The 27,329-nt window shown below is 40.8% G+C and overlaps 1 protein-coding gene across 1 annotated transcript in view; it reads right to left on the reverse strand.

Annotated features, from left to right (window-relative positions):
* Positions 1 to 23,205: 23,205 nt before the first annotated feature.
* Positions 23,206 to 27,329, reverse strand: part of LOC126199555 (cardioacceleratory peptide receptor-like) — a 385,883-nt gene continuing 381,759 nt past the window's right edge. Inside the window, exon 8 of the mRNA XM_049936477.1 lies at positions 23,206 to 23,470. Within this exon, the coding sequence (XP_049792434.1) occupies positions 23,206 to 23,470 (265 nt within the window). The remainder of the gene's footprint in view (positions 23,471 to 27,329) is intronic.

The raw sequence follows: 27,329 nt of genomic DNA on the forward strand, positions 1-27,329 counted from the left end.
GTGTTTCGAAGGGTGACTGCAATGAGGATGACAACTTTATGATGTAAACCAAATTCTGTATAGCTAGACAGTAGAGATTCACGATGGATAATATCATAGGTTTTTCTAATATCGACTAAGGTGATCACTAGCTTCTTTTTCCTGACCTTCTGGTGTTTCATTATCCATGTAAGACTAATAACTTGATATTCACCTAATTCACCATCAAGCTGTTTATTAATTCCGACGTACAGATCCTTACAGACAATTTTGTAAGTAGTGTCCAGCAAGGATATACCTCTATAATTATCTGGATCCGTTTTGTGTAGTGGATGGATTATTGCAACGTTTCATTCCTCTGGCAATTCCCCAGTATTCCCAATTTCCTTTTTATTGTAACCAATCTTAGATAAAATGGCGCGTTTTCGAGAGATCCTCAATTTGCTCGTGCCTTGAAACAGATTGTATTCATACCACGTCCTCGATGAGAGGGAAAACTCACAAAATACGTAGTTTAGCTAAATACAGTACGGCGGTTCCTGAGCTGAGCTTCTGACGTAAACGGTGTCGCATTTCAATTGTCACGTTTCTCTCCACGAGGCAAAACTATGGCATACGAGTTTCTTCATTTCAAGCTCTGCATTGTAGTGGAATGTGGAATTTTACGCTGTGATGTCACCAGCTCCTCGTTCACGTGGGTTTTCGCGTCACGTGAGAGGACTGTTTGTGGTAAATTTTTGTCCGGCGTGGGTATAAAGGGCTCCATCAGCCCCTGCATCATTTTACTGGGTACTAGGGAATGAAGAAACTTGGCGAAATCAGTAAGAAGACAGTAGCCAAAGAAGCCTGCAGTGAACTCAGTGTGTAATTTCAGTGCAGCCTGTTACCTTGTTGTTGAGTCAAACAGTAGATGTTTGGTGGTGAAGAGGAATGAGCTGTAGTCAGTGTGATCAACTGTACGGCCGTGCCTTACGTATCATTACAATGCAATGAAATACGCGAACAGGATGTTTTCCGTAAACACCGTATTTTACAGACTATAAGATGCTACCGACTATAGGAAGCACGTTGATTCCCAAGCAGTTTTTTTAAATAATATTTTTACCATTTTACCATGAGATTGCAAAGCCAGTCTTAGTTTATAAAACGGATCTGATCTTTAAAGTCCCTGAAAATCGTCGTCTTCGAGTTTTGCCTATTTTTCATCCAGTCCTCTATTTGCAAAATTAGTCTTGCAGTTCTCTTTTACTAGCCCGACAGTCGCGAATGGCTTTTTCTGTTGGTGGAGGGCCGAAAAGCCGCTCAGCCGCTCTGTTTCCATGGTGTTCTGCGCATACTATTACTTTCAATTTGTAGCTCGCATCATATGAATACCTTTTACTTTTTCCCATTACGAGACTAGCTGATAACAAAAAATATTGTACTGTTAGCGATAACACAAATTACTTTCAGTTAACTTCACTGGCACCTTAGATTGTAATGACGCATCATAATCATGGGCTAGACAGTATTCAGGGTTTGTGGTGGCGTGTCGGGAGGGAGACAGTGATAGCAAGCTTGTGAATCCCTGCAACTCACGTTCGTCGCATAGGTGCACTGCTGCAGCCAATTGGATCCAATGTTGCCGGATAGAGATAAGCGTCCCACAGCATCTAATAGTGCATATGGCCATTTTTAAGACTGCCGGAAGTTTTAAATCAAGCTATGGACATTTTTATGTTAATTTTGAGTGTAAGACGCACCTGAATTTTGGGGTCAATTCTTCGAAGAAAAAATTGAGTTTTATAGTACGAGGGTGAATCAAATGAAAACCTTAAATTTCTAATAACAAATCGAAATTTCGAGCCGTTATGCTGTAAGTTGGTAAGCGTGCTACAAACAGCGTGCAGAATGGCCTGTAGGTGGCAGCATAGTGCAGATGCACACATACCGTCACAGTATCAGTATAAAGATGGCCGCCCCACTTGAAACTTGGACCAGAGAAGAATAACGTTCTGTTGTTCGGTTTTTGCATATTGAAGGTGTGAAACCTATTGAAATTCATCGACGAATGAAGGTTCAGTACGGTGACGCATGTTTGTCACAGCAGCAAGTCTACGAATGGAATAGGAAATTCACAAATAGTGTGACTTCAGTGGAAGATGCCCCTCGTCCAGGTCAGGCACAATGAATTGCGACTCCACAGTACATTGTAACAGTTGAAACCATAGTTAAGGAAAACCGCCGAGTGACACTGATTAACATTGCAGCATGTTTACAGATTAGTCATGGGTGAGCACACCACATTGTACATGATGTGCTCCAGTTTCATAAAGTGTCTGCAAGATGGGTGCCGCGGCAGCTGACTCCTGAAATGAGAGAACGACGTGTTGATGCTTGTGAGGAACTTCTTCGGCACTTTGAACGAGAAGATGATGGCTTCCTTTACTGGGGACGAAACATGGGTTCACTTCCATCAACCGCAAACGAAGAGAGCGAGCAAGGAATGGCGCCATTCCTCATCACCAAAACCAAAGAAGTTTCGAACAGAACCATCAGCAGGTGAGGTTATCCTGACTCTCTTTTGGGACGGAAAAGGCGTCATTACATGCCTAGAGGGACCACTGTCACCAGTGCATCGTACACAGATCTCCTAAAAAATCACCTGCGGTCTGCAGTCAAATCAGAGCGACGTGGATTGCTGTCAGCAGGTGTCCTTTTGAAACATGACAATGCAAGGCCACACACTGCCCGTACAACAGTTGCTACAATCACAGACCTGCGTTTTGAGTGTCTTCCTCATCCACCATACTCACCAGACCATGCGACAAGTGATTTCCATATGTTTGGACCACTCAAAGGCGCAATGGGAGTAAAGAAGTTCCGTTCTGCTGAAGAGGTACGCCACGCGGTGCATGAGTGGTTGGGCGGACTACCAAAAGAATTTTTCTCTAAAGGAATTTATGCACTTTGTAAGCGCTGGAGGACTGACATTGAGCGTGGGGGAGATTATGTTGAAAAATGATACAGCTTTGTACCACTTCTGCACAATAAATAATATTTAAAATAATATTTAAGGTTTTCATTTGATTCATACTCGTATATAAAATCCGGTACATACGATGGCCTTCAAGGTGGCATAAAACCATACGCCACATTTATATTTCTACAGGAAAGTAGCAGTAAACATGGGTGGCTATGTGCCTTGTATTTCAGTTGAAAATACTAGTTCAAAGTGTTCAAATGGCTCTGAGCACTATGGGACTTAACATCTGTCATCAGTCCCCTAGAACTTAGAAGTATTTAAAACCTATCTAACCTAAGGACATCACACACTTCTATGCCCGAGCAGGATTCGAACCTGCGACCGTGGCGGGTGCGCGGTTCCAGACTGAAGCGCCTAGAACCACTCGGGCACAACGGCAGGCGTCGAGTACTAGTATGAAAGTTTTAAAACTTCCTGATCTGTCAGGATTCCAGTAGAAGACTGGTTTTTAATTGGAAGTTTTAGTGTGCATCAGATTGGTTTGCTATACGATTTTACTCCAGGGATCAGGCAGGTGCGTTTTTTAATGTCTTACTGTAGATCTTTCTCTAGCGAATCCTGATTCATTTCCCAAGTTTAAGAAATGGATTAGTCTATGATTTTAGTGTGTGTGTGTGTGTGTGTGTGTGTGTGTGTGTGTGTGTGTGTGTGTGTGTGTGTGTTTAGTAAATTCTAAGAAAAACGAATTATTAAGAACTAATTCCTGTAACAAATTCCAATTTTTGTAGTTTTCTGTCTTACATATCTCAGATGATGTTAGAATGGGCACTAAAGAATTCCATTTGCGCTGTGAGATAGATGACATAATTACTACCACGCTTCTTCCTTCTTTTCTATCATTGATTGTTTCCTGGGCGCACGTTTCACATAAAAACAGTTGCTAAAGACGTTACTAAAATCATTTCACCATGAAATATCGCAATCAACGATTAACTTCACAATAAGCGGATCTGTAATCTAGAAATTTAGTGGAAGATATTCATTGGTATAGGCTATAAAAACTATTATTGTTACTTTTTTTAAAGATCTCACTGAAATTTAAACGTTGCGTTCACGTTGTTAAACGACTGTCGTGTCTGATTTCAAATACTTTTGTGACCACAGGTATCGCCATGTATTGACATCTCTCCGTTTTGTCGCATGGTTCTTTTGCAATTATTTGAGCTGACAAAACGCTTAATTCATCGTCCATGATTGCCTCAGATTCAATATCCGATCGTGGCGGGTGACGCCATCACGTACATCAGCCATCCGTGGTGATGGGAGTAATAATTTCCGGAGTAGAGCTGATTGCTTTCGGATGTTAGTGCCCGCAGCAGACGCTGCTCCCGCCGCTCTCTTCCGTAACTGAGTGCACAGAAAACCCTATACATCATTGCGGTGAGGAAGCACTGCACGTATAAACCAACGTCTTACGCATTACCAACAAAACAAAAGAGTAATGTCTTACGTAATACAGCAGCTCATATTCTGAGAAGAGTGTGTTTGTGGTATAGACGTGATATGTTTACCGGGACTGATTTCAACTTTTAGAACATATATTAACTGCGCGTTTCACCAGATCCAAATAGTTGATGTTAAAATTTTTTTAAATAAAATTATATTGGCTGATAGTCTGCTACAACACCTAATACCAAAATGAGTACAATGACGTGGACTAATACCAAAAAGATTTTATTTGAACTGAAACTGGTCGTGGAAGCCTATGCAGGTAAACGAGTTTTGTTTCCTGGCGTTATTACATTTTTGCGATATTCACAAACGCTCGAACCTTGTACATTATAGAGAAAGCAATTATTACGTTTCAGCGACCATATGTCGTTCCAGAGGCCACATTATCGTTTTCCGCGGCGTGGGTCCGTGAACTGCGCTGTTTGTTATTTGTTATTGTGTTTTAATTTTTTGCGTGTTATAGTTTCGATCCACATACGAGGTCCATCAACTTCCGCGACTTATATGAGGAACTGCATAAAACCGCAGCCAAGTTCCTCATTGTATTCTATGTGAATTCAATGTTTGCATGGCTCCCATCCCCAATCCCCCCCCTCTTTTTCCGACGTACAATGCCGTAAACGCGTTGTCATACGAACGGTGAGCCAGAACATTATTTCCACCTGCTTAATAGCTTGTTTATCCGTCTTTGGAACAAAATACATCACTGATTCTACGTATCAGGGAACCGACAGTTTGTTGATAAGTCTATGGAAGTATGCGGCATTAGATGTCTACGCACAGGTCATGTAATTCGCGAAAATAACGGGCCGCTGATTTGCGTACGTGGTGATGGCGGCCGATAGCAGCTCAGATGGGTTACGTAGGACATACATCAGGCGAATTTTGTCGCCGAGACGTCAAATTGAGTTCACTATAACGCTCTTCAAACTATTGTATCACGTTTCTGGTTCCAAGGTGCGAAAAACTGTACTGCTGCAAGGTAACATCGCCGTCGGGGAAGACATTAAGCATGAAGGCATGCAGGTGGTTCGCAGCTGCTAGCGTGTCTTCGATGACTACCACATGTCCTATGTAAGCCCAAGAGAATGTCTCCCATAGCATTATACTGCTCCCATTAGCCTGCGTCCGTTGCGCGCTGCACTTCTCAAGGCGCCGATCACCTCGATGACGGCTTTCGAGAAGGCGACCTTCGATCTAATGTAGCAAAAATGTGATTCACACGAAGTGCCGACACGTCTCCATTGATCGACTGTCGAATCTCGATGGTCCCGTGCCCACTGCAAACGTAATTGATGGTGTCGTTGGGTCAACTTGTGAACACGTAGGGGTGATCTGCTGCGGAGATCCATGTTCAACAATGACGATGAACAGTGTGCACTAGCACACTTGTGTGTGCACCAGCATTGTTCTCTGTCGGCATGGATGCTACAGGTCACCATCTACTTTACTGAGCAGACAAAGCTCCAAACCAAACGTTACGTAAAGAGTCGTGGACGTCGAACCATTTAGCGCCTTGTGGTAGTTTCACAGTCCTACGTCTTTCCGCAGTTGGTCACGACAGAAGTACGTGAATAATCGACCGACTTTGCATTTTCGAGACACTCGTTGATAGGCTCCGCCTCTGTCAGAGTCGCTTATCTCAACAGAGTTCCCCAATTGCAGTCTATATCTTCGCTAGGGTGCTCCCCCGTCCGTGTCTGCTCCGCTTACATTCTTATGTAACCGCGTCACGTGCCCGCATTTTTCCCGAGGGCATGCAGCTTTACTGTATGGTGGAATGATGATGGCATCCTCTTGGGTAAAATATTCCGGAGGTAAAATAGTCCCCCATTCGGATCTCCGGGCGGGGACTACTCAGGAGGACGTTGTTATCAGGAGAAAGAAAACGGGCGTTCTCCGGATCGGAGCGTGGACTGTCAGATCCCTTAAACGGGCAGGTAAGTTAGAAAATTTAAAAAGGAAAATGGACAGGTTATATTGGGAATTAGTGAAGTTCGGTGGTAGGAGGAACAACACTTCTGGTCAGGTGACTACAGGGTTATAAATACAAAATCGAATAGGGGTAATGCAGGAGTAGGTTTAATAATGAATAAAAAAATAGAAGTGCGGGTAAGCTACTACAAATAGCATAGTGAACGCATTATTGTGCCTAAGATAGACACGAAGCCCACGCCTACTACAGTAGTACAAGTTTATATGCCAACTAGCTATGCAGATGATGAAGAAATTGATGAAATGTATGATGAGATAAAAGAAATTATTCAGGTAGTGAAGGGAGTCGAAAATTTAACAGTCATGGGTGACTGGAATTCGATAGTTGGCAAAGGGAGAGAAGGAAACATAGTAGGTGAATATGGATTGGGGGGGGGGGGGGGGAGAAACGAAAGAGGAAGCCGCCTGGTGTGATTTTGCACACAGCATAACTTAATCATAGCTAAGACTTGGCTCAAGAATCATAAAAGAAGGCTGTATACATGGAAGAAGCCTGGAGATAGTGGAAGGTATCAGACAGATTATATAATGGTAAGACAGATATTTAGGAACCCTGTTTGAAATTGTAAGACATTTCCAGGGGCAGATGTAGACTCTGACCACAATCTATTGGTTATGAACTGTAGATTGAAACTGAAGAAACTGCAAAAAGTTGGTAATTTAAGGAAATAGGACGTGGATAAACTGACTAAACCACAGGTTGTACAGAGTTTCAGGGATAGCATAAGGGTACAATTGACAGGAATGGGGGAAAGAAATACAGTAGAAGAAGAATGGGTAGCTTTGAGGGATGAAGTAGTGAAGGCAGCAGAGGATCAAGTAGGTAAAAAGACGAGGGCTACTATAAATCCTTGGGTAACAGAAGAAATATTGAATTTAATTGATGAAAAAAGAAATTATAAAAATGCAGTAAATGAAGCAGGCAAAAAGGAATACAAACGTCTCAAAAATGAGATCGACAGGAAGTGCAAAATGGCTAAGCAGGGATGGCTAGAGGACAAATGTAATGATGTAGAGGCTTATCTCACTAGCGGTAAGATAGATACTGCCTACAGGAAAATTAAACACACCTTTGGAGAAAAAAGAACCACTTGAATGAATATCAAGAGCTCAGATGGAAAGCCAATTCTAAGCAAAGAAGGCAAAGCAGAAAGGTGGAAGTAGGATACAGAGGGTCTATACAAGGCCGATGTTATTGAGGACAATATTATAGAAATGGAAGAGAATGTAGATGAAGATGAAATGGGAGATATGATACTGGGTGACGAGTCTCACAGAGCACTGAAAGACCTGAGTCGAAACAAGGCCCCGGGAGTAGACAAGATTCTATTAGAACTACTGACAGCCTTGGGAAAGCCAAGCCTAACAAAACTCTACCGTCTAGTGAGCAAGATGTATGAGACAGGCGAGATACCCTCAGACTTCAAGAGGAATGTAATAATTCCAATCCCAAAGAAAGCAGGTGTTGACAGATGTGAAAATTACTGAACTATCAGTTTAATAAGTCACGGCTGAAAAATACTAACGCGAATTCTTTACAGACGAATGGAAGAACTGGTAGAAGCCGACCTCGGGGAAGATCAGTTTGGATTCAGTAGAAATGTCGGAACACGTGAGGCAATACTGACACTACGACTTACCTTAGAAAATAGCTTAAGGAAAAGCTAACCTACGTTTCTAACATTTGTAGACTTGGAGAAAGGTTTTGACAATGTTGACTGGAATAGTCTCTTTCGAATTCTGAAGGTTGCAGGGGTAAAATACAGGGAGTGAAAGGCTTTTTACAATTTGTACAGAAACCAGATGGCAGTTATTAGAGTCGAGGGGCATGAAAGGGAAGCAGTGGTTGGGAAGAGTGAGACAGGGTTGTAGCCTATCCCCAATGTTATTCAATCTGTATATTGAGCAAGCAGTAAAGGAAACATAAGAAAAATTCGGAGTAGGAATTAAAATCCATTGAAAAGTAAAACTTTGAGGTTCGCCGATGACACTGTAATTCTGTCAGAGACAGCAAAGGACCTGACAGAGCAGTTGAACGGAATGGACAGTGTCTTGAAAGGAGGATATAAAATGAACATCAACAAAAGCAAAACGAGGATAATGGAAAGTAGTCGAATTAATTCGGGTGATGCTGCGCGAATGAGATTAGGAAATGAGACGCTTACAGTAGTAAATGAGTTTTGCTATTTGGGGAGCAAAATAACTGATGATGGTCGAAGTAGGGAGGATATAAAATGTAGACTGTCAATGGCAAGGAAAGCATTTCTGAAGAAGAGAAATTTGTTAACATAGAGTATAGATTTAAGTGTGAGGAAGTCGTTTCTGAAAGTATTTGTATGGAGTGTAGCCATGTATGGAAGTGAAACGTGGACAATAAATAGTTTAGAGAAGAAGTGAATAGAAGCTTTCGAAATGTGGTGCTACAGAAGAATGCTGAAGATTAGATGAGTAGATCACGTAAGTAATGAGGAGGTTCAGAATAGAAATGGAGACAAGAGAAACTTGTGGCACAACTTGACTAGAAGAAGGGATCGCTTGGTAGGACATATTCTGAGGCATCAAGTGACCACCAATTTAGTATTGGAGGGAAGCGTGGAGGGTAAAAGTCGTAGAGGGAGACCAAGAAATGAATACACTAAACAGATTCAGAAGGATGTAGGTTGTAGTAGGTACTGGGAGATGAAGCTTGCACAGGATAGAGTAGCATGGAGAGCTGCATCAAACCAGTCTCTGGACTGAAGACCACAACAACATCTTCGCTAGGGTGCTCGTCCGTCCGTGTCTGCTCCGCTTACATTCTCATGTAACCGCATCACGCGGCCGCAACGTCACCAGGCGTGTACCAGCTCGGCAACACTAACTGTAGTCTGTCGTCTCTGAAAGTAAGATGTGGTCTCATTAATGATTTGAGTAATTATTCCAGTTTCCCCACCTATCTTACACAACATAAGATTGAGACTCGTGCAGAGGCATGTACTCGACAAAAAACCTATACTGCCGTTTGAGATACTACTAATTGTCTGAAAGTGTTTGTCTAAGGCCAGAATAGTACCTATAGATATGCATCCTTCGTGAAATGGGTACGAAGCAGTTTATGTATGTTTGCATGTTGGAATTTGGATGGCTCTTTAACATGTTATTATGCATGATGAAGAATTTGTGTGAAAAGTAGATTTCACACGACTCCATATAGCACGATGATACGCAGGATCTTTTATGGGAATATCAGTAACAGTTATTGAAGTAAAGTACACATTGATAGTCATATTTATTAATGTAACTGGCTGAACACTGACTTACACTTAAATATAACAAACAAGTATGATATTATGATTATCTTTGGCAACAGTATGTACACACTTCTTACAACAATTCAACACAAAAATATCAGTTTCGTTTAATGAAGGAAACATAGACATTTCACAATAATTTTTTATGTTGCTCGCTTTAATACTCACACAGAGAAAAGTATTCACAGTAGTATTCAAAGGTACTGGGTCAGTCGCGAAAATGTGTTTAGGAAAACTAAATAACTGGCCGTACTTATCATGTAACTTACTAGTAACTGTGCTTCTTTGTTAGCAAAACACACAATGTTACAAACTGACACATGAGTAGAATTTCGGATGAACCGTCCGTATTGAAACTTTGGACTGTCTGTACAAAAAGGAATTTGTTTGTGTATTTATATGCGTAGAGGTACAAACATGTATGATGCAGAGGTCACTGTTTGATTCGAAGACGAAATTCTCTTAAGTTGAGATTAACTTCAAGACTAACAGTTATATTATTTTTCAGACACTCGGATCAGAATCTTGCACATGACATGTGAGAAGAAATAGTACTGTTCGTCAAGACTTTTTTCCTGCTGACAGATAAAAACAAAACAGAATGTGAAATATTTCACCATGAACAAAATGTAGAGAATGAAGTACATACTTCGAAAACGAGGACAATTATTATGTGTAGCAGTATATCTAAACATACACATCAAACGTAAGATGTCATGTACATTATCCAAGTTGGGTTATAATTTTCAGTACACATTTTCGAGCAAATGAATAATACTGGTACCCAAGGAATACAATTATTGTAATGTTTCTTTTCTTCTTGATTCCAGGCAAGCCTATACAGTTTCTCGGAAAAGTTCTCATTTTTCAGTCATTAGGAGTTTAGAAAATAGTTCCTCCATATTTTGCAAAACGGATTAAAATTTTCTTGTGGGAATTATTCGAAGTAAGAAACATAAAATTACCATGCAACAGGTGCTAATATATTCGGATGGAGTTTTTTACAATCACAAACAACATCTCTATTTCCAGTATCAATCAGGCGCTGATCATGTATTCAAAGGGAACAGATGCAACTGGTTTGTATTCTAGCAAAAAAGTCGAATGCTGTGGTAATTGCATTTTCCATAACTGATTATCTTGAAGGTTGTAATCCTTATACCGAGAACAGCTCTGCGCAGAAAAATCACCATAAGGAACAGTCAATGTACCTACTATAAAAGAAAGCGTTTGAATGAAAAGCTACACATCAGTAACAACAAAAGATGCGGGCTGTACAATCAAGTATGTTATCATAATAACTTATTTTGCACGGAACACTAATATTATTCGTAGTCAAGGGATTGTTACTTTTTCTGACAGCTACAAGAGATCGACAATATTTCTCTCGTGTTTGCGCGTGGAGATAGTGCCCTGTATTGATATTTCGGCTGTATAGTCTCCAGACATACTCCAAGACACCAAAAAACTATGTGTGTAACGTAGGCGTTGTTACAAACAGTAAGTGGCCACTGATAACGCCGTAATAATGCAAAAGTTAACTATGTACAAAACGAACTCTGTCAGTAATTGGACAAGATGTGAAGAATAATCCAGTGCGTATGAGTGTAATGCTCAGGTTTTCAGTAATCATACCAAATACTCTTAAAATACAGAATTCTATCATTAAGTAAACGACAGAAACTGTTATGGGGAAGTACCATTGGCATTTTATTGGCAAAATTTTTGGGGACGTTTGTTTAAGTATTACAGATGCCGCTGGTAGCTGGCGAGTATGGTGTGTTGTCATTTCGGTTATAGCAACAGATATGTTGAACTGTTAAGAGACGGGACAGGCGCAGTCGGCGAAACCTGCCACGGCAGCTGTAACCCGCGGTTCTTACAGTACAGGCAGGTGAATTTGTCCAGCAGCAGGTTTCAGTCGTGTTGCACAGAGCGTAATTAGAAATGGCGCATTGGCATAATAGGCGCGCAGCTGTCCAGCATAAACGGTCATCATTTGGGAAGCAGCTTTATTCGCAGACTAACAACTCTGCTAGGACGGACCACCAGAAGCAGTCACGAGTTCGTGTCTCCGGCACGGTAACGGTTTCCTGCTCCTTCCGGACTTAGCATCTTGGGGCAGCTAGCCATCCCAGGCTTATTCCATCAACACGCCAGACACTTGTCCAGGAGGCACTAAGTCGTACCTCTACACGGCGGCCGTCTTCCGCCGTCACTGCGTGCGCACCGTGCTACGGAGTCCCGGGTCACGTGCTCAACACAATTGTCAGCAAAGGAGGGCGCACACGTTGCAGTCAGCTGGCTGGATGCTACTCCTCTTATCGACATCCAACTGCCCCCCCCCCCCCGCCTCTCCCCCACCGACCCTTCCGATGGAGTGAAGTCGTGGTCGCTACCACGCACCGATGCAGCACAAATGTACTGACAAAATATTTTAATTTTTGACAGGCAAGTCTCTTTGAGTCTACTACGGCCTGCTATCTCGCCTCAACGCTCGACGACCCGCTATCCTGTGTCGTAGCTATCCATCCACCCAGAGGTCGGCTATATAGCATATGCCGTAAGGTTAGACACAATACTTAAACAGTTTCTCAGACACATATGTGTAGTCATCGTTTTAGGTCAACACGTGGTAACCTACGAGGAATTACAAAGGGGGCAAGATACGCAGGTGACAGTATATCGGAGATTGATAACCAATTTCGGTTTTCAGACTCAACATTGTCTTAGGTGAATATTCGGTATCTCGCAGCCCATTTTTCCAGTTGTATAAACTGCCTCCGAGAAAGACCACAATGAACAGACGAAACGTCACCTTCGCAGGGCCGAACGGGGTGACTGAAGGTCTATTATGAGGCAGAATGCAGCCTATTTGGATGTGGAACGTCAGGAGACACATTTTTTACCAGGAATGTAGGTAGCGGGAAAGAAAAAAAAACGCTCCTGGACATTCAGTCCAGTTTCTGCTATGGACGTAATGGAAGATGTAATACTACACGAATGACCCAAATGTAATCCAGTCATTCGAGGGATCCTGTTAATGAATGGAGCAACCCAGAAAGGAATTCCTGAATTCATCGACTCTCTCATAGCTCACTCCCAGAGAAGACACTACACCGTTTAGCTGCTTCCCGCGACAATATCATGTCAGTGTCCTCCTCAAAGTGTGACACTAAACATCAATTCTACTTTCCATTTTATATGCCGTTTCGTAACGATCCGCTTTGAGCCATAATTTAGTGTGGCTTCACACTTACTCAAAGCTTTGATATGATACAGAAAGCACGATTATTTGTGTTATTGCGTAGCTCCTTGACGGGGGGAATTTATATTCATTGCTTTTCCGTATTGCTTGTTTCGTGTAAAATGTTAAACCACCGCGATCGACTGGGTTGAACGACAGCGGTGGGGAGTCGGTCTGTGGACAGAAGGTGTCAAGATCGTGGTGCCATCTAGTAGCGATGCTAGGAATCTGCGACCCGCATGTTCCGAGTTAAAAAGCAGAGCAAATACACGGAGAGATGAGCGATCTAATATCTTTATCATCTTGAAAGCCACAGTTGTCGTCAATGTGTAAATGAACTTTAGTAAGATTAATCGTCAGTTGTATGTATTTAGTTAATGACTCATTTTTCTTTTTCGGTGATACTCTGAGACAATTGGAGACGTCTATTAGTTGTTCATGGGTGAGGAGAGCTGTAGCTAAACTACGATGGGCGGCAGTAACGAACGACTTCTGTATTTACGATTGTTGTACAGCCGCTAAAGAGTAATGTAGTATATTGTTTCTGATATATTTACGATAACTAATCTCAACCAGGGAGAAGCATACAATGGATCTCGAGTGTTGGTCAATATTGTTGAGAAATGGATAGTCAGTAACGTACGCCTGAGTAGTGTACAATATTTTTTCTTTTGCACGGTACCAAAATATTGGCGGACGAAGTGATGGCGTTTCGTGATGAGGTGCGCTAAATTACTATTCCAAAATAGAGAAACAATAAAGAAAGAAGAAGTAAAAGAGCTGTTTGTCGTTTTCTAAAATTAAAAACATGTATCTTATCCTTTCTTAGTCTGGGAACGATTAAAAAAGATGATTCTCTCCCTGATCCAAATTCAGAGAGGAAAGAGTCAGAATACTTCATAGAAAGTCTTGCCACACTACAAAAACGCAGTCAGATATCAATTTCACTCTCAAGGCAGCGAGGATGAAATTATAATGTGATACCATTACACCAGGAAGCCAAAGAGTTAATTTGGAGTAGTCCAAGCCAAGAGCAGTAACAGTATTGTCGAGAAAGAAGGAAACAATTCACGGTCACTTTTTAATATAACGAGAGAATTTCAAGTTCTCTTTTATTAAGTAAAATTTGGCGTCACCTTTGGCGCGGTACGATATTTATATTTGTCACTCACATTCTTTTGGTACAATATTGCAAATATTGCTTCTAAGACCTGGAAATTCTATTGCTTTCAATCATTATACGTACAATTGTAATATACTGGTGTTCAGAAGCAGTCAAACTCAAGGTTGTCTCCACGAAATTGCTAAAAACTAGCTCGGTTGCTGCTGTTTATAAAATAAACACGATCAAAGACAAAGTTTACGTAACTGCGTTCGTCGCCGACTCATGAATTTGATAGCAGCCTTGTTACCCCATCGAAACCTGGCATTGTAATCGTCGGGCTAAATCTGGACGTTGCAGTATGTTATTCTTAATATCCAACTCAAACGCATTCGTTTCAATAACACATTTTTTAGGCCTGACACTGAAGCAACGTCAGGTTCAGGTATACATACAGACTTCAAAAGCAGACGATGATGAGATAGAGTTAATAAGTGATCTGAAAAGTTACCTCTGTATGTAAACAAAGATGATAATCTATTTATCAAGCAAAGCTGAAGTGTTACAGTAAGTGAAGGAAGAGAAGGAAGAGTTATGGGAAAATACGGGTTTGGTAGTAGATATAAGAGAGAAGAAAAAGTCTTTGAACTCTACAATACATTTCAGTATCTATTACCAAATAAAGAAGAGGGAGGGACGCTAGGAAGCTGTATGCAGACTCTGGAAGACATCTACATGATTACATCATGCTGAGACAGAGATTCCAAACTCAGGTAATAGATTGTAAGGTGTACGCAAGAGCGGATATAGACTCAGATTACATCATTTTAATGATGACGGACAGTAGGATGAAGTTTAAGAAAATTGTCGGGAAGAATCAGTGAGCAAAAAGTAGAATACTGAATTATTCAAAGTTGATGATTTGTGGTAGTTCTCCGAGGCTGTAGAGACTGCGAAAACTACTATCCCACTAGGCTGTTTGGTTGAGTTAGAATGGAAATCTCTAAAGAAGGATATCACAAAAGTTAGACTGACAAACATAAGAGTAGGAAAAGTAATTATGAAGAAAACACAGGCATGAGAAGAAATACATAATTATTCCAAGAAACAAGCTAATACAAAAATATTCAAGTTGCGAAAAGACTACAGCAGTGTGAGTCACACGAAATAATTCAAATCGGAAGTGCCAGGAAACAAATGCAAAATTGTTGCAGCCAAAAAATGTGAAGATTTTGGGGCCAAATGGCCATTAGAAAAGTGAAATTAATTTTCGATAAATTAAAATCAAATTCGATGTTAAACGCATAGAAGAGAGGTGTTACGAGGAAAGAGTACCTTCAGAGACTCTACACGAATGAGGAACTGTTTGGTGACTTGATAGAAGGAGAAGTGAGTGTCAAATTGGAAGACATAGGAGAATCAGGAATAGAGAGTTTGTGACTGTGGACGTCTTGCAACCTAACAAAGTATAATTTATGTGCATGTTCTTTCTGGTTTGCCGGAATTCGTTGAGAAAGTGGCAATCGAACGATTATTTGCGTTAGTGTGCACCACCTATGAGACTGAAGATCTGTCACTGGACTTCCACACAATTCTGTAGACGGGGGGAACAGATACAAGCATACTCAACTTGACAACTCATGATTCAAGTAGGTCACTAGTATAGTATTCAAAATAATGGAAAATAAAGTTAGGGATACGTTAGATCAACGTTTTTAAACTGTGTTCCTAGGCGACCGTCAAGGACGCCGCGAAAATTGCTTGCTTTTTTTCATAACAAGTAAGGAAATAACTTACAGAAAAAATAAAAATTGATATCTTAAAAACAATCAAATTGGTTTCAATAAAACTTTTAAATGATATTTTCAAATGAACATAAGATTAAATATCAAAGCGAACTGTGAATGCTCGATATTGTGCCACGTCGGCAGAAGAATAAGAAATCTTGCCAGAGCCAGTATCTACTTTTAACGCTGGAAGAAAAATTTTAATGAATGCGAATATCAGAAATCTGGTGCAATTTAAAAGATGAATATCGTCAACGGTCTAATCAGGCCATGGTGGTAATTTAAGAATTCGCAGCTACATGTAAGTGAGGAATATGCTCCAAAGCAAATGTTTTGACAATGGGAACAGCCTTGGTTCCATTTGGACTTGAGAATTCATTTTCGATGCATAAAGTCTAATACAAGGCACATCTGTGAAAATAAGGACCAGTCATACTCAGCTCATTAATATTCAAAAGTCCTGTTCACATTTTTTAAAATTAAAGTTACGTGAAGAAGTGTCGAAGGAAATGAATTTTAAATGAAATAATTACAATTTTTGTTGAAAATTATTCTAACAAGAATGCTGCCTGAATAAGATACTGTAGAAACAATCCAGAGATTCCGCGAAAGAAATGAACATCAAAAAGAGTTGCTAGAAAAAGTGGATATTAGAAAGGGCTTTCCACATCTCGAAAAGAAACCCTGCGTTATTTGGTGATCAGCTTAGCTTTACTGAATTAAATGCTCCAGAAGGTACTTGATAAAAAAAACTGACATAAGGTATCTACATAGCATTTGTTTTCATGAAAGCGTTCCACAACGAAGATTGACGCACGTCAGAAAATGCGTATACACGTTTGGGAAAGTCGGGCAATATAGCATATGTTCAATAACCAAGAAGCAGCAATAAGAACATGTGATCATGAACAAAGTGCTGTTCAACTTACATATCGAAGAAGCATTGAAGGAAATGGAAGAAGGATTCACGTGTGTAAATGAAATTCGTAGAGATGGGACATCAATGACAAGATTCACTGATGATGATACTATCCTCTCTGAAGGTGAAGAAGAGTTACAGGAACTGCTGAATGAAAATGTCTACTGAGCGAAGAATATGGACTGAGAGTAAACCACAAAAGATGTTAGCAGAAACTAGTGATTAACTTCATATCAAAACTGAGGACCACACATTAGGCGAAGTGAAGCAATTTTCTTGGCTTCGAAGCAAAATAAAACATGACGTACAAATCAAGGATGAGCAAACAAGCAGACCAGCACAAGCAAGGAAAGCGTCCTTCGCGAAAAGACCTGCACCAGTATCAAACATAGGTCATAAATAGTGAAATACACTTGTTAGACGTACACAGAATTGCGTAGAATTGAACCGTGGTCTATGATAATCTAAGTATTTGAGACGTGATGTTAGAGAAGGATAGTGAAAACGGAATGAGCTGACAAAACTAGAATCGGTGAAGAAAGGGTCCCTGGAAAACACAATCTACAATAACGTCCACGGCGATATGATTTTTCTGAAATCGGGGAGTAACGTGCTTGGTATTAGAGGGACCATGAATGGCCAAAATTATGGGTAAGGCAGAGACTTCAGAATATTCTACAAATAATGAAGGACGTATATGCTACTTTCAAAGTTGGCGTGAAGAGGCCCATCAAGCCATTAAGAAGGCCATGAGTGTCTCTTTTAAGCTGATTGCGAATGTGGTTACAGAATTAGTTGCTAGTGACGATTTCGCAACAGAATCACCCAAAGAATGACTCAAGAGATCATGCTACACGAGAAGATATTTGGATCCTCCTCAGAGAATATAACATCGTAGCAGCTGCTCAGTGTCGCTGAGAAAGTTCTCCTGAGTCTCAACAACAATGAATATTTTGGCACGGTCCTACTGGATACATGTGGATTCTTTGACAGAGGCAATGCGGTCCTGCTTGTCAGAAACGTCAGTTCAAACCGCGTAGCTGCTTGCTAGGTATTCTAGGTGGACATGCATTTTCTTCGTAACGGCCACAGGTCTTAATACCACGAAGAAAGTGCCTCAGTGGTCTGTGTCCGTTCGTGTATCGCACGGTGCCGTGTCGACCGTCGAGGAGTGACCGCAATTACACGTAAGTTAACGATACAGTTTTGATCACCAGAAGACCCTTGACGAAGGCGATCCAATGAGTACATAACTCCGGTGAGGATCTTAAAAACTGAGCAGATCAATGAGGCATGCGCTATAATGGCTCCACAGGGTAAATCGTTCTCATTCAGAAGTCTTACCATTCTTCTGTTGTTATGACCACAGCTGTCGATAAATGCAAACCACTATTTTTTAAGCACAAAAATAGATCCTGCTCGTTTTGGTATCAGAGGTCGCTCATGCATTGTCAGCGACAAGGGTCCGACTGAGTCACTTCGAAGCTTCTTATTCAGGCTGATTTTAGGCTGAGTCATTTTAAAGTATCAGCTTATTAAAATAAAACGAACACGTCAGATTATTAAAATTATATTACTAGTTGTGGAAAGAGGCTTGATTGGAAGTGGAGGATCTTTGGTAGGATGTTCAAACAACAATTATTTTATAGTGCACAAGAGTTAAGCAGACCGAGTATGTAATTCTGAAATAAAGATATGATGTATGGATTTAGAAATTACACAGTGTAGACATTGCTATGGAGCTGTTCAAGCTTACGCGAAGGTTCCCGCTATTGGTTGGTTGGTTGGTTGGTTTGGGGAAGGAGACCAGACAGCGAGGTCATCGGTCTCATCGGATCAGGGAAGGACGGGGAAGGAAGTCGGCCGTGCCCTTTGAAAGTAACCATCTCGGCATTTGTCTGGAGCGATTTAGGGAAATCACGGAAAACCTAAATCAGGATGGCCGGACGCGGGATTGAACCGTCGTCCTCCCGAATGCGAGTCCAGTGTCTAACCACTGCGCCACCTCGCTCGGTTTCCCGCTATTACACTCACTCGATGTCGTCATATCAAAAATGTAGGTGGTACTGAGAACGACGAAGAGCGACATATACTACTGAAATAGAAAGTGTATTTGTCACGCTCTCTAATGTATCTGAACAAGAAGGCTTAAACATCCAGTGGCTATCTTCAACTAATTTGGCGGCTGCAATATGTTCCAGAATACTGAAACAAACGCTTTTAAATATGAATTGGTTTTCAATTACCTAACTCATTATATAGAAAGTGTAACACAACACTTTAAAATAAATACAAACAGTTCAATATCACGCTATTGTACAGCTAGAAACACCACAAAACTAAATAATTCACGTAGAGTGAAACCATTACTCAGGCAGTTCAAGTCGTCATTTCTATAGTGAGAAAGTTTTAATTGGTCCATAAATAAGAATTATTTTATAATAATCTTTTGTGAGTACGGTGGACCACGAAAAGAACGCATCCAATTAAAATATTGTGCTTATTTGGAGATACTGTCAAATTTGTGCAAGGAGGAATCAGAACATTATTGAAGAAATTTTGTTTCTGTGCTGCTGTTTGAAAATGTTTTTCAATTCACCTTCAGTTATTTGGTTTGGCATAAGAAAGCTTTACTTTAGCATAAAAATCTCTGCAAATATAATGCATCTTTTATCTGTAAAACTTAATTGAAATGCATATGAATGACGTCGCGTTTTTCCTTTCAGTTACCATTATCTACATGTGTCACGATGTTTCTTTTAAACAGTGAGAGAAAGCAGTTAGTACAGGACTGATGTTTGTACAGGAAACCTGATTTCAGTGAATAACGCCAGACATATGTGAATATGTTTCTGGTAAAAGTCTGTTATCGAAATTCAAAAGTTACAGCGTCACGTTACAGCGACGAACTGTAGGAGTTTTGTTACCCTATGTGTAATCAGCGTGATTCGGGACCCCGCATGTTGATTTACTCGGTGTGCAGAATTACAGAGGGCAGGTAGTAAATTTCAATAGGATGCGTGGAGAGAGTACTAGACATGTGACAGTCTAACACTACGTCAAATTACGTACTGAAAACATTTAATATCGAAGTGCTTAACTGACCAGAAATATGGATACTACACTATGGGTGAGTGAGCGAGTGAATCCATCCTCATATTACTGTAACGATAGGGCTCGTTTACAGCTTTTACATTAGTTCTGTTTTATAGTTACAAAAAGGAGACAAAACGTATGTAATTTAATGTTTAATCCGTAAAGTGGTAGTTAGAGACGCAAAAGAGTTAATACTATTGGAACACTTTACGTAAGCAGAGGCTGCTACAGATGGTGTGGGTAGAGGTGTGAAAATTCCATCAGCACAAATGAGATGAAGTGGAATTAGGAGACTGATTTTCAGTATTTACAAAGTTAAAAAGATGCACCGCATTGCTTGGATTGTTATTTTTTTCAACGTGTTGTATTCTGGAGTATAGTCAGCAGCCAAAAACGAAACGTGCGTATTTGTTCCAAAATTGTGTCCATTACTCAAATGGTAGTAATTTTGAAGGAAAAATGTATGACTGAGGTATGTACAGAGATTCGTAAAGTAAATAATGCTTATCGATTTTTACTCAATTATATGTGGAAACCCAAACCATCGTATTTAAATATCCGAGTTCAGTACGCGACCACTTCGACATAAATTTCAGCTGCTCAACTTGTGAATGAAGTGCGGTACATGTACGTGTTCTATCGCTTCTATATCATGCAGTCTAAGTGCTGCTAATGGTACACACACCAAAATACAAATATGCACTGTCCTATGTAGAATAAAAAGCTACAGAAAAATGACGTCATAAAGTTCTGTCGTTATAGAGAAATAAATCTTTCGATTCCCGGAGGGAGCAAGCTGGCTCCGATATAATTTTCAGAAACTGAGGATCCAAAATACAGTTTAAGAACAATATAAAACAAGATACCACTACTAGAAAGAAAGTTCTTGAAAAGTTACAGCAAACGAAATGGCACATATTTTCTGATGGTTCATACTAATTTTTTGTTTCCTCTTCATGAGTAGCAAGATTGACATCATCGTTTGATATGCACTGTAGACAGAATCCCTTCTTCTTTCCTCTACAACACGGTCTTCAGATTTCTTAATTAAAAACTAAATTTTTAGAAACTATGTATTTTATTTAATGAAATCACAGAGTTCTTGACAGAATATATTGAGATACCAAATCGCTAATTTTTTGTTATATTTTTTCAGAAGATGTGCTAACTTTCAACTCAATATTTATCATCCAGTGCGAGTTTCAGCTCACGTGCCGTGTAAACATCGTACAGTGGGACAAAAGTATCTCATTTGACACCTCTGTCAACACGTCCGTAATGGAGTGTTCGTTGAATATGTAATTTTTTGAACAATATCAAAGGATAGGATACGATTCTACAGTCCTAGGTCATAAACAATAATCCACCAGCAATGAATATCAAAAGGGGATATTAGTACTTGCTCAATGAGCTAATGTGTATACTAACGGGAGCCATTACGACCGACCTCTACAAAGGACACTTGACGGATGTACAGGAGTGAGTTTAGTTAGAGAAGAAAGGATGCTTTCACCAAAGTGTAAGACGATATCTCCAACTTATCACGTCTTGATTTCAGTCACACAGATGTTATAAAAGCAATGTTCAAGCGACATTCGATGATCTGATATGTGAAGTGCTGTCTTTGGGAGCATAATAACGGATAAAATTTATACAAACTGAAAAATAACGCTACATTATCACAGGAACCAAAGCATGTGACAACCAACACATGAGAGTTTTCTTTTTGTCAAATTACAGATTGTCAAGTACCTCACCAACGTTCTTCACCTATCAAGATCTTACACAAAGATTAAAACTCAGTTCTGTAACTTTCCTACACATTGCATTCTCAGTTTCCTTAGACTATACAAGCTAGTGAAGGTTGTCTGTTATTTTCCCATACGTAGCTCCTGCAAACTTTTTCCCTTTAGTACAGTGTCATTCACATTAGATTTCACTAACTGTAATTGAGTTGTACAGCAAAGTTTTCAACAAATATCGAAGCAGAGGTTATAAATTTCACTGTCATTAACTGGTGAGTACTTGAGAAATAGACGACGAATATGTTCCAAGTTTATATATAAGAAGCGTTCTCACGTCTGCAGATTTGTTAACTGCAAGCCAAACTACAAGGAATAAAGTTTCTTGCAGCAAGTGTATGTTTCACAAATAGATAAAAATTTGCGATTTACAACGGTGGGAAAATTTCCAGTGATAGCGCGTGCTGCCTGGGTGCGTGTGCACCATACGATTTGGACTAGTTTATATATTACAGACTTCAAATGACATCTTGGTCACGATGAATCAACAGCCTGAATGAGCTGATACATCAGAGATGTTTTGGCCCACATTTCGTCCATACCGGTGGGCATGTCACAGATAAATGCACATCTGTAATATTTCACAAATATTTTCAGAAGAGTTTTTGCACTGGTAAACACTCAGTCTTCACTTGGCACTTCATCAGTCGATTGACTTAAGTTCCTGGATCTTTTGGTGCAAGTTAATGACCAAGTTCCTTATATCAGCGTCCACTTCTCATCGAGACTGGAACAGCATCACAACGTACTGGGTCTAAGCAACAGCAGGTACAACATGTGGACAGGAACTAAGGTGGTCCATGTGAATTTGGTGATCAGTTCTAACGGTCTCGCAACAACGAATACCACTGCTGAAGTGTGAATGGACACATGTAGCTTCCACTGCATAGATATTAGCAGTGAGATAATATAGCATCAAGGTTGGAGGAGTTATAATGAGTCAGTGGAGATATCTTTAACTGATACAATTTTTCGACCAATGTCGCGAGCAGTCACTGTGTAGCTCCCAAAATGTGGAGGAGTTCCATATAGGTTGTAGGACTCCAGTGGTGATGATGTAATGTACCTACAAATCTGGAGGCACACAGAAACTTGGTGATTATTTACAAGTTGGATTTAACTCCAGAAAAGGACGTTCTGGACCTGCTGAAGTCGCTGTCACCATTGTCAACAGCACCATTACAAAAGACACATCCTTGTTGGCCGCTGTTGGCATGGCTGGTGGCTAGTGACGACCGGAGATAATGTGACACACACAAGTAACATAAAAACGTTACAGTGGGGTACACGAAAGACAGATGGCCAGAACACAGAGCTAACCAGCTCAACAGTAATATTCGTTAAACGGCTGACGTCGTAACACCGTCGTCGCTTCGAGCACTGCTGCCGAAAGTGGAAAGCCGACGCATCCTGGGAATGGTGTTGGCCACGGAAGCGGCGTCGAATGGCCGGAAGACTACGGTGGTGGTGGTTGCGAAGCGGTGCACTGCGGGGAACCGCTGCGAGCTGCGTCAGACGGCCGACGTGGCAACACTGGTAGCACTCGCGGCGCTGTTGCCGTAGTTGGAGAAGCGGCGGCCAGTGGCAGGCAGCAGCCTGACGGAGACGGTGGCGTCGTGCGGCCGGAAGACGACGGAGGCGGACGTGCGGCGTCGCGACGACGGCTGCGTGAGCGTCTCGGTGACGGTGGAGGTGGTGTCGTAGCGGATGCGCCGTCCTTCGCGGCCGGCCTGCCGTGGGAAGCACACCGACAGCCAGCGCAGCGGCGGCAGCTTCCTGCGGGCACACAGCACCAGGTGACGGGTCAGCGATGGGCAGTAAAATTGTTTTACAGATTAAATTGCATCATATTCGCTATCAGCAGTACTGTCTTCATCACGTAACGACACTACTGACCAATAAAATTGCTACAACACGAAGATGACGTGCTACAGGCGCGAAATTTAACCGACAAGAAGATGATACTGTGATATGCAAATGATTAGCTTTTCCGAGCATTCACACAAGGTTGGCGCCGGTGGCGACATCTACAACGTGCTGACATGAGGAAAGTTTCCAACCTATTTCTCATACGCAAACAGCAGTTGACCGGCGTTGACTGATGAAACTTTGTTGTGATGCCTCGTGTAAGGAGGAGAAATGCGTACCATCACGTTTACGACTCTGATGAAGGTCGGATTGTAGCCTATCGCGATTGCAGTTTATCGTATCGCCACATTGCTGCTCACATTGGTCGAAATCCAATGACTGTTACCAGAATATGGAATCAGTGGGTTCAGGAGGGTAGTACGGAACGCCGTGCTGGATCCCAGCGGCCTCGTATCACTAGCAGTCGAGATGACAGGCATCTTATCCGCATGGCTGTAACGGATCGTGCAGCCACGTCTTGATTACTGAGTCAACAGGTGGGGACGTTTGCAAGACGATACAAACAGTTAGACGACGTTTGCAGCAGCATGGACTTTCAGCTAGGAGACCATGACTGTGGTTACCCTTGACGCTGCATCACAGACAGGAGCGCCTGCGATGGTGTACTGAACGAACCTGAGTGCACGAACTATAAAACGTCATTTTTTCGGATGAATCCAGGTTCTGTTTACAGCATCATGATGGTCGCATCCGTGTTTGGCGACATCGCGGTGAACGCACACTGGAAGCGTGTATTCGTCATCGCCATACTGGCGTATTACGCGGCGTGATGGTATGGGGTGCCATTGGTTACACGTCTCGGTCACCCTTGTTCGCATTGACGGCGCTTTGAACAATGGACCTTGCATTTCAGATGTGCTACGACCCGTGCCTCCACCCTTAATTCGATCCCTGTGGAACCCTACATTTCAACAGGATAATGCACGACCGAATGTTGCAAGTCCTGTACGGGCCTTACTGGATACAGAAAATGTTCGACTGCTGCCCTAGGTAGCACATTCTCCAGATCTCTCACCAATTGAAAACGTCTGGTCAATGGTGGCCGAGCAACTGGCTCGTCACAATACGCCAGTCACTACTCTTGATGAGCTGTGGTATCGTGTTGAAGCTGCGTGGGCAGCTGTACCTGTACACGCCATCCAAGCTCTGTTTGACTCAATGCCCAGGCGTATCAAGCCCGTTATTACGGCCAGAGTTGGTTGTTCTGGGTACTGATTTCTCAGGATCTGTGCACCCAAATTGCGTGAAAACGTAATCACATGTCATGGTCTAGTATAATATATTTGTCCAATGAATACCCGTTTATCATCTGCATTTCTTCTTGGTGCAGCAATTTTAATGGCTAGTAGTGTAACTCTGTCCAAACAGGTCTCAGTGATATCGACCGACAACCGAGTGATCCCCACATGACAGGCGTCACAGGACACGAATATGAAGGAGCATGTGGTCACACCACTTTCCCGGCGGTTGTCAGTTTTCGTGATCAGTGTCCTTGTCATCCAGTTCTTAGCACTACTACCTCTGGATTGCCAGGTGATGGGTTCGAGTCCCAGGTAGATTGGAGATTTGCTTTGAACACTGAATGAGTGTTTGCGCTGTCTTAAACATCTCATTTCGTCATCGTCATGAAGACTTTCAAGCCACTGAAGTGGCATCAAACAGAGAAACTTGCACCAAGCAAGTGAAAGACTCCACGACGGTTCTTCAAGACAAAATTGCCATATGATCATTTTGTTACAGTTTCAATGACAGTAATTATGATCTTAGATGATTTTCAAGTGGTTAAATTCGCTGAAGACACATTTGTTGTCAACACATAAAATGATAAAGAAGGATGTGAGCTGATGCCACCATTCGTAACATACACTATCAGTATCTAAAGGAATTAAACCTCTTCAAAATGGATTTGTGCTTATTTTAAAATCTTGTAAAGTGCATTTTTAATTCCTTGAAAATGATCTAAACTCGACATTGGAATCATGAAAGTTATAACAAATAATACAGTCAGTGGTGAATACAATGTCATTTAAAAATTTCCACGAGACTATAATCCCAAAACAGAAAGAGTTGTGTTTTATTCATTCATTTACTAGCCGACTTGACAGACGTTGTTCCGTCCAAATTAAAAAAAAAAAAATAAGTTTGTGATCAATTTGTTGATTTGCGAAAAACTATTTAAAATCTGTAAACAAAGAAAAAAAATAAGAAAGAGACTGTTTTTCAATGATAATCGCATCTATTAATGATTGTGGCCACTGACAATCACTTGGAGGAGTAGGACATTTAGAAGTACATCAATCCAGTACTTTACATGTGAGATGAATTCTGTCCACATTACAACACACCAAATGTTGGAAATATGTGATGTTACTGGAATGTGATTTACGTGGAACCATGCGGTTTTATTCCTAAATTGAAGCCTTAATTGAATTAAGACAGAATTTCATGTCAGTCAAGTGTTGCATTTCATTAAATTTGAAATCACGTTTTTCATTATGCTCTTCGTGTTGCTGTGCAGGTCGAGTAGACCGAAAATTCGTTCATTTTGTAGAACTGCGAATTCTGCGACATGAATTGTTCCCTTACATGGCCTTATTGCAACGCAATATAACTGTGTCACTTCTGTTTAATTGCGTGACTGTATTATGCAAACAACCACTATTCAACGGCAAATGGACAACTAATTCGCTTTGTTGTTACTGTATTACCATTTTAGCTTCAAAGCTAATTATATTTCATAAGTAAATTTGAAATTATGCTTGAGATAAAACGATGAAACCTAATTCATTTCATGAAACGATTGCAATGAAATTACAACACGATCACAAGTCAACTAAAAATAAGCAACTGAATCAATTTTTCGTCACTCGGTAACTTATCGGCTTGATTCACAATTTCACAATCAGCTATCAAATGAAATTTGTGCACTTATTAGTGAAGTAAACTGGAATTGGAATAGAAATAAAATAAGAACATTTGTTGGATGGATAGCGAAACAGCGCAAAAGGAAAAAGACAATGGCCATTATTTTAATTTAGGCTATAATACGTTTTTCCAGGTATTTCTCGAAATCTTCCAGATTTTTTTACAAGTGAAAGCGTTAAACTGAGATACTTTCCGCCTGGGAGCATACCGAACAAAACATAAAGAGAATCAACCAAATGTGTTATTCCTGTCGTCAGTGCACACAAAAATCATTATTTCTGCAGTTTGTCCGAATTTTCCGACTTTCCTTTTTTACTGTCGTGAATTGTTTTTCTTAAAAGAATTTCCGGGACAATAACCAACTAAACAAAATAAAACAGAAACAAAAAGAAGCAAAAAACCTTTATCGTTCGAATCATGAGTTATGGTCTTGAGTTCACACAGAAATCCCATAGAAGTTTGCACTTTTAGGGTTTCCCGAATTTTCCAATTTCCAGGCACACTTTTCAAATTTTTTTTCCCAAAAAACCTTATTCAGACCTTTGCTTTAAATTAGGCAAATCGGTCCAGCCATTCTCAGTTGATGTACTTAATTTTCATTTATATAGATTTCTGTGCGGACTCTAGTTATCCAGCTTCTAACCACATCCTATTTTGAACTATTTTCAACGTATATAATTATCTGATGTAAGCAATCAAGACAAAATTCTAGTCAGTCGCTCAAACAACATGAGTCGCCTTGCAGCGCTTTAGGTGGTGCAGAAATGGTGAACGGATATCA

Source organism: Schistocerca nitens, chromosome 8, assembly GCF_023898315.1.
Source record: "Schistocerca nitens isolate TAMUIC-IGC-003100 chromosome 8, iqSchNite1.1, whole genome shotgun sequence".
NCBI lineage: Eukaryota > Metazoa > Arthropoda > Insecta > Orthoptera > Acrididae > Schistocerca > Schistocerca nitens.